We start from the raw sequence: 7,751 nt of genomic DNA, 5'->3' as shown, positions 1-7,751 counted from the left end.
AGCAGGGAGTGAACGACACAAAGCTTATTGCAGAAGGGAATGACAAGGACAGATGGCATTAACAGAACTCTGCTTGTAAATACCCTTTCCTTGTCCTTTAATCCGTCTATAAATGGGATATTTATTTATTAGGGTTGCTGACCCCCCTGTTTTCAGTTTTCAAATGGGGAGTCACTGACCCCCTTCAGCCAAAAGCCTTTGGAACTGTGAGGCGACACATTTATTGTTGTTGACACTTTGTATTGCTCATTGTTTATATGAAAGCCTCTGCTTTCAGTATTTCATTGGGAGCTGCCTTAGGTTATTTGACAACAAACCCTCAGAACTACTATCTTCTCACTGTATTTGCATAAGATGCAAATAAAACTCTGCCCTGAGGTACACTACTTTGCCTATAGAACACTCCATAAAGAGGCTGGTTGCCAATAGCAGCACAAGTAGAGGGCGGAAGAGGCTGCTCGGGAGGCATCTGCGCTGCAGGAGGGCGGAAGTGACGAGTTTGGTTGGAAAGCACGAAGTTGGCTGTCGGAAGTGATTTTGTCTAGAGACGGGGCAGGTTTGGATGAACAATGGCGGCGAGTGGTCGTAAGCGGCTTTTGCAGCTGGTGACTCGGTTCGGGGTTTTGCTGCTGACCCGCTGCCCGTTCTGGTTCTGCTTTAGTCAGCTGATGTTGTACGCGGAGCGGGCCGAAGCTAAGAGGTAATGTTCGTGCGTTTCCGCCTGTCACAGACACGCTATGCGCTTCCAATGCCTGACACTTGTCACTGAGCTGTGCCTCTGTACGGACACTAGGGGCGCTGCTTGTCTGAAAGGCTAGGCAAGCGCTATGGCAGCTCCCAGGCAAGTTCTAAAGGCTGATAATGTGCAGTCAACGAATGAATGAGACGATCCATAGGAGATTCCTTCCTGCTAAAGAGCTGCTTCAGCTTTCAGTTAACTTTTATTATATCATAGAATTACTAATTCTAAGCAACTTTTCAGTTGGTCTTCATTGTTTATTTTTTCATAGTTTTGGAATTCATTGCCTTTTTCTTCTGACTTTCCAGCTTTCAAATTCATATCCCAGTTTCTTGTTTAAATCACTGCATGGTTGCTAGGGTAACCTGGACCCTAGCAACCAGACGGCTGAAATTACAAACTGGAGAGCTGCTGAATCAGTCAAAAACCACAAATAATAAAAAATGAAAACCAATTGCAAATTTTATCAGAATATCCCTCTCTACATCATACTAATGGTTCATTTAAAGGTGAACAACCCCTTTACGTTAACTTTTAGTATGTTGTTCAATGGGTAATTCTAAGCAACTTTTCAGTTGGTCATCGTTGTTTATTTTTTTATTGTTTTGAAAGTCATTACTTTGTTCTTCTGACTCTTTCCAGCTTTCAAATGGGGGTCGCCGACCTCCTCTAAAAGCAAATGCTCTGTAAGGCTACAAATGTATTATTAGTGCTACTTTTTATTTCTCATATTTCTATTCAGGCCTCTCCTATTCATATTCCAGTCTCTTATTCAAATCAATGCATGGTTGCTAGGGGAATTTGGACCCTAGCAACCAGACGGCTGAAATTACAAACTGGAGAGCTGCTGAATAAAAAGCTAAATAACTCAAAAACTACAAATAATTAGGGATGCGCTAAATACAGGATTCGGACAGGATTCAGCCGTTTTCAGCAGGATTCGGCTGAATCCTTCTGCCAGGCCGAACCGAATCCTAATTTGCATATGCAAATTAGGGAGCAGGAGGGAAATGGACCATTTATCACAAAACAAGGAAGTAAAAATGTGTTCCCCTTCCCACCCCTAATTTGCATATGCAAATTAGTATTTGGATAGGGTTCGGTATTAGGCCGGATCTTTCAAGAAGGATTCGCGGGTTCGGCCGAATCCAAAATAGTGGATTCGGTGCATCCCTACAAATAATAAGAAATGAAAACCAATTGCAAATTGACTCAGAATATCCCTCTCTACATCGTACTCACTTTTAAATGAACTTTCAGTCTGGTACAGGCATTAATATTCGGAGACAATTTGCAACTGGTCTTCCTTTTTCCTGTGGTTTTTTGGTTATTGATCTTTCTCTCTGCGTCATACTAAAAGTTAACTCAAAGGGGAACGAGCCGTTTAAAAGGCAACATTGGCTATTGGAAGCCCCATTGAGGGGACCCTTCTTTCCATTGCAATTCTCTGGCTGCCTAGGCTGAAGGGGGGGCTGATTTCTCCTACATTGATTCAGGAGTCGGAGCCGGTAGTGCAGAGAATATAAAGAGCCAGGTATCTGCCATGCTTTGCCATAGCAACTACAAATAGCTTTATATCCATCAGGCAGTTGTAATGTATGTTAGAAAGCTAAAGAGAATAGCATTTTCTTTTATTAGGGCCAGTTTTTTGGGGTTTTCGTTCCCTTTAAATGCCTCCATGCAGGCAGGGTGTTGCATCATCATCATCATCATCATCATCATATTGATCTTTCCAGATTAGTCTCCAGGAATCCAGTAGCAGCAAATGAGCACCACCCTGTGTCAATATTAAACATGGTTTTGCTGAGGGACGTTTACCCTTTAAGGACTGTAGGACCCCGAGGCTTCCCTAGTGGGGGGTCAGCAGAGGTCGGGAGTTTCCTGTTGTAGCACTACCCTAAGGGGTGGGTCCCCTTCAAGTTAACTTTTAGTATGTTGCACAATGGCCCAAGCAACTTTTCACTTGATCTTTATTTTCTATCGTTTCTGAATGATTTGCCTTCTTCTTCTGACTCTTTCCAGCTTTCAATGGGGGTCACTGACCCCATCTAAAAAAACAAATGCCCTCTAAGACTACAAATATATAGTTACTGCTACTTTTTATTACTCATCTTTTTATTCGGGCCTCTTCTATTCATATTCCAGTTTCTTATTCAAATCATTTGGACCTTAGCAACCAGACAGCTGAACCTGTAATCTGTAATAAAAAGCAAACTCTCTTGTTTAAATCAATGCATGGTTGTTGGGGTAACCTGGACCCTAGCAACCAGAATTGCTGAAATTACAAACTGGAGAGCTGCTGAATAAAAAGCTATATAAGTAAAAACATCCCCATTTAAAAGGGTGTTGTGGCCAATTCTAAGTAAATTCATATTCCAGTCTCTTATTCAAATCAATGCATGGTTGCTAGGGGAATTTGGACCCTAGCAACCAGATTGCTGAAATTACAAACTGGAGAGCTGCTGAATAAAAAGCTAAATAAGTCAAAAAACACCATTGATTTGAATAAGAGACTGGAATATAAATAGGAGAGGCTTGACGTGTAATAAAAAGCAGCAACAATCATACATGTGTAGCCTTACAGAGCTTTTGTTTTTAAGATGGGGTCAGTGACCCCCATTTGAAAGCTGGAAAAAGTAATAAAAAGTGAAAACCAATTGCAAATTGTCTTAGAATATCCCTCTCTACATCATACTAAACGTTAATTCCAAGGTGATCAACCCCTTTATTGATTTGCAACGAACCCTGCGTTTTTTCAGCTGCCCAGAACACACTGAGCATGTGCAGTGCCATTGGCACATGCAACATAATCCAAGATGGCCACCCCCTATGCACAATGTTATAGGCCTGAATCTTTAGTTAATTTAAAGGTGAACAACCCCGTTAACAAGTAACCCTTGGGCTTGTCTCACTGGGTTCCTCTGTCCCTATCCTAAAGGGGAAGTTCACCCTTACATTAACCTTTAGTATGATAAAGATGGGTTTATTGTTTATATTCATATTCTTTCTTTCTCCAGCTGCCAGTTTTCTGGTCATTGGGGTCACTGACCCCTGCAACTATAAAAACAGTTAGTAAGGATTCCAAATCCGTTAAAACGATGAGTCCTCTCTATAACAGACTTGACATACTCTGATTTCTGTGCCTTTGCAGAAAGCCGGACATTTCCGTTCCGTACCTGTATATCGACCTCGCCGTGGCCGTTGTCTGCGCCAGTTTCATGTCGTTCGGGGTGAAGAGACGTTGGTTCGCTCTCGGTTCTGCTTTGCAACTTGCCATCAGCACCTACGTGGGTCACATCGGAGGACATGTTTATTATGGCGACTGGCTGAAGGTAATTAAACCCGCCCTTCCTCATGTCTCCGTGTTTATTCTCATTCATTATATATTGACTTCTTCCCCTTGTCCGCAGGTTCGGATGTATTCCCGTATCATCGCTGTCATTGGCGGTTTCCTGGTCTTGGCCAGCGGCGCGGGAGAGATTTACAGGCAGAAGCCGCGCAGTCGCTCGTTGCAGTCCACGGGTCAGGTCTTCCTTGGTATTTACCTCATCTGTGTAGTAAGTGCTCACTCCTCTATGTATAAGATGAACCAAACCACTCCCATGGTGCAACACTGAAAGGGCTGGTTAACTTTTAGTATCTTATAGAATGGCCAATTCTAAGCACATTTTCAATTGCTCTTCATTATTTATTTTTTATAGTTTATTTGCCTTCTTCTGACTCTTTCTAGCTTTCAAAAGGGGGACACTGTCTGACCCCATCTAAAAATAAACCCTCACTATTGTTATTGCTACTTTTTAATTGCTCCTCTTTCTGTTCCGACCCTGCCCTATTAATATTCAAATTTTTCATTCAAATTAACGCATGGTTGCTAGGGTAATTTGGACCCTAGCAACCAGACTGTTGACCCTCGCTATTGTTATTGCTACTTTTTAATTACTCCTCTTTCTGTTCCGACCCTGCCCTATTAATATTCACATTTTTCATTCAAATTAACACATGGTTGCTAGGGTAATTTGGACCCTAGCAACCAGACTGTTAACACTGGAGAGCTGCTGAAGAAAAAGCGAAATAACTCAAAAAACACCATTGATTTGAATAAGAGATTGGAATATAAATAGGAGAGGCTTGACGAGTAATAAAAAGCAGCAACAATCATACATGTGTAGCCTTACCGAGCTTTTGTTTTTAAGATGGGGTCAGTGACCCCCATTTGAAAGCTGGAAAGAGTCAGAAGATGAAGGCAAATATTTAAAAAAAAAAACATAGAAAATAAATAATGCAGGCCAAATGCAAAGTTGCTTGGAATTGGCCATTCTATAACATACTAAAAGTTAACTTAACTGGATCTGCCCCTTTAATGGGGTGGTTCACATTTGAATTAACTTTTAATATGACGTAGAGCATGTTGCAATTAGTTTTCATTTTGTATTATTTGTGGCTTTTGACTTATTTAGCTTTTTATTCGGCAGCTCTCCAGTTTGCAATTTCAGCCGTCTGGTTGCTAGGGTCTAAATTTCCCTAGCAACCATGCACTGATATGAATAAGAGACTGGAATATGAATAGGAGAGGCCTGAATAGAAAGATGAGGAATAAAAAGTAGCAATAGCAATACATTTGTAGCCTTACAGAGCATTTGTTTTTTTATAAAGGGTCAGTGACCCCCGTCAAAAACTATAGAAAAAATGAAGAGCAATTGAAAAGTTGCTTAGAATTAGCCAGTCTATAACATACTAACAGTTAACTTGAAGGTGAACCGTCCCTTTTAATAATATAATCATGTGACTATGGGAGGAAGTTGGTGGTTAAATAGATAATAAAGTCGTTTTTAATGATGGGGAGACGCTAACTCGTTGCTGTTACCCCCAGGCTTACACTCTGCAGCACAGTAAAGACGACAGACTGGCGTATCTAGACTTCATCCCGGGGGGAGAGCCTGCGCTTCAGATCCTCTTTGTCCTGTACGGGGTCCTGGCTCTGTCTTTCCTCTCTGGATATTACGTCCGTTCCACATCTCAGGTCCTGGCCGTGCTGCTGCCCTTTTCTCTGCTCCTCATCGACGGCAACCTCGGCTACTGGCACAGCTCCCGCAAGGTGGAGTTCTGGAATCAGATGCGCTTGATTGGTCAGAACGTGGGCATCTTTGGGGCGGTCGTCATATTGGCCACAGATGGTTAAATCACAGGTATATGGGACAGAATATGACATTATATTGACTGACAGTTGCAGCGGCTGCAGAGCGTTTCTCCTTCATTTCCATTTCAGACATTGGCGTGCCCCAATTCTAGAGAGAAGGACCCAGGAACACTTAGGAGATGTGGCACTTGCACCCCATCCCTCCATTAATTTAAACACTATGACATTATATTGACTGACAGTTGCAGCGGCTGCAGAGCGTTTCTCCTTCATTTCCATTCCAGCCGTTGGAACGCCCCAATTCTGGAGAGAAGAAACCTGGAACCAACAACACACGGGAGAGGGGGCACCTGCAGCCCATCCCTCCATTAATTTAAAACTTCTAAACTTTTAAAGAACCTTCCGCAGAAAATGTCTCTTAAATATCTAAATGCAAGGAATGCGTCTGATTTATTGCTCATACTCCACATGAATTTATATGGATTCTGCAGAGCATCTCCCCTTTGCATGAGTCACTACTGCTGGAATGATCACCCCCTAATTATCAGCACCTCGGCAGAATAATGGTGTCTGTGTGTGAGCTTGTTCTAATACACGTCTTTTTATTCTTTCCACTGTGTCTGCTGCTCCATAATCCACTCTGGATACACAGCTTTAACTCTTCCAAAGCTCACTCATGTATTATAAGGGATAATGTACCCCCCTACTGTAAATGATAAGGATATTAGAAGTCACTGAGGGGTTGTTCTGTGACCATATAAAGGCACAAGGCTGCAGGCTGAGTTATACAGGGAACCCTGAGTATCACTCATGTATTATAAGGGATAATGTACCCCCTACTGTAAATGATAAGGATATTAGAAGTCACTGAGGGGTTGTTCTGTGACCATATAAAGGCACAAGGCTGCAGGCTGAGTTATAAAGGGAACTCTGAGTATCACTCATGTATTATAAGGGATAATGTACCCCCTACTGTAAATGATAAGGATATTAGAAGTCACTGAGGGGTTGTTCTGTGACCATATAAAGGCACAAGGCTGCAGGCTGAGTTATACAGGGAACCCTGAGTATCACTCATGTATTATAAGGGATAATGTACCCCCTACTGTAAATGATAAGGATATTAGAAGTCACTGAGGGGTTGTTCTGTGACCATATAAAGGCACAAGGCTGCAGGCTGAGTTATACAGGGAACCCTGAGTATCACTCATGTATTATAAGGGATAATGTACCCCCTACTGTAAATGATAAGGATATTAGAAGTCACTGAGGGGTTGTTCTGTGACCATATAAAGGCACAAGGCTGCAGGCTGAGTTATAAAGGGAACTCTGAGTATCACTCATGTATTATAAGGGATAATGTACCCCCTACTGTAAATGATAAGGATATAAGAAGTCACTGAGGGGTTGTTCTGTGACCATATAAAGGCACAAGGCTGCAGGCTGAGTTATATAGGGAACTCTGAGTATCACTCATGTATTATAAGGGATAATGTACCCCCTACTGTAAATGATAAGGATATTAGAAGTCACTGAGGGGTTGTTCTGTGACCATATAAAGGCACAAGGCTGCAGGCTGAGTTATACAGGGAACCCTGAGTATCACTCATGTATTATAAGGGATAATGTACCCCCTACTGTAAATGATAAGGATATTAGAAGTCACTGAGGGGTTGTTCTGTGACCATATAAAGGCACAAGGCTGCAGGCTGAGTTATAAAGGGAACTCTGAGTATCACTCATGTATTATAAGGGATAATGTACCCCCTACTGTAAATGATAAGGATATAAGAAGTCACTGAGGGGTTGTTCTGTGACCATATAAAGGCACAAGGCTGCAGGCTGAGTTATATAGGGAACTCTGAGTATCACTCA

At 42.1% G+C, this 7,751-nt stretch overlaps 1 protein-coding gene across 3 annotated transcripts; it reads left to right on the top strand.

The window, feature by feature from the left end:
- tmem101.L (transmembrane protein 101 L homeolog) lies at positions 1-6,490 on the top strand. Of its 3 annotated transcripts, none has more exons than XM_018234598.2 (4): positions 1-700; positions 3,891-4,296; positions 5,610-5,946; positions 6,102-6,486. In XM_018234598.2, exons 1-3 carry the CDS (start codon positions 570-572, stop codon positions 5,916-5,918), a joined length of 846 nt encoding a protein of 281 aa, XP_018090087.1. In that variant the 5' UTR covers positions 1-569; the 3' UTR covers positions 5,919-5,946; positions 6,102-6,486.
- The last annotated feature ends 1,261 nt before the right edge of the window (positions 6,491-7,751 follow it).

The sequence above is a fragment of the Xenopus laevis genome, chromosome 9_10L, assembly GCF_017654675.1.
Source record: "Xenopus laevis strain J_2021 chromosome 9_10L, Xenopus_laevis_v10.1, whole genome shotgun sequence".
In the NCBI taxonomy this organism is placed as follows: Eukaryota; Metazoa; Chordata; class Amphibia; order Anura; family Pipidae; genus Xenopus; species Xenopus laevis.
This window is presented reverse-complemented; position numbering and strand designations above follow the sequence as displayed.

What these genes read in the sequence shown, in the direction of transcription:
- tmem101.L (XM_018234598.2), top strand. Translation starts at nt 570, where the DNA reads ATGGCGGCGAGTGGTCGTAAGCGGCTTTTGCAGCTGGTGACTCGGTTC. An exon ending in GAGCGGGCCGAAGCTAAGAG is followed by an intron (nt 701 to 3,890) that starts GTAATGTTCGTG and finishes GTGCCTTTGCAG; the next exon opens with AAAGCCGGACATTTCCGTTC. An exon ending in GTATTTACCTCATCTGTGTA is followed by an intron (nt 4,297 to 5,609) that starts GTAAGTGCTCAC and finishes TGTTACCCCCAG; the next exon opens with GCTTACACTCTGCAGCACAG.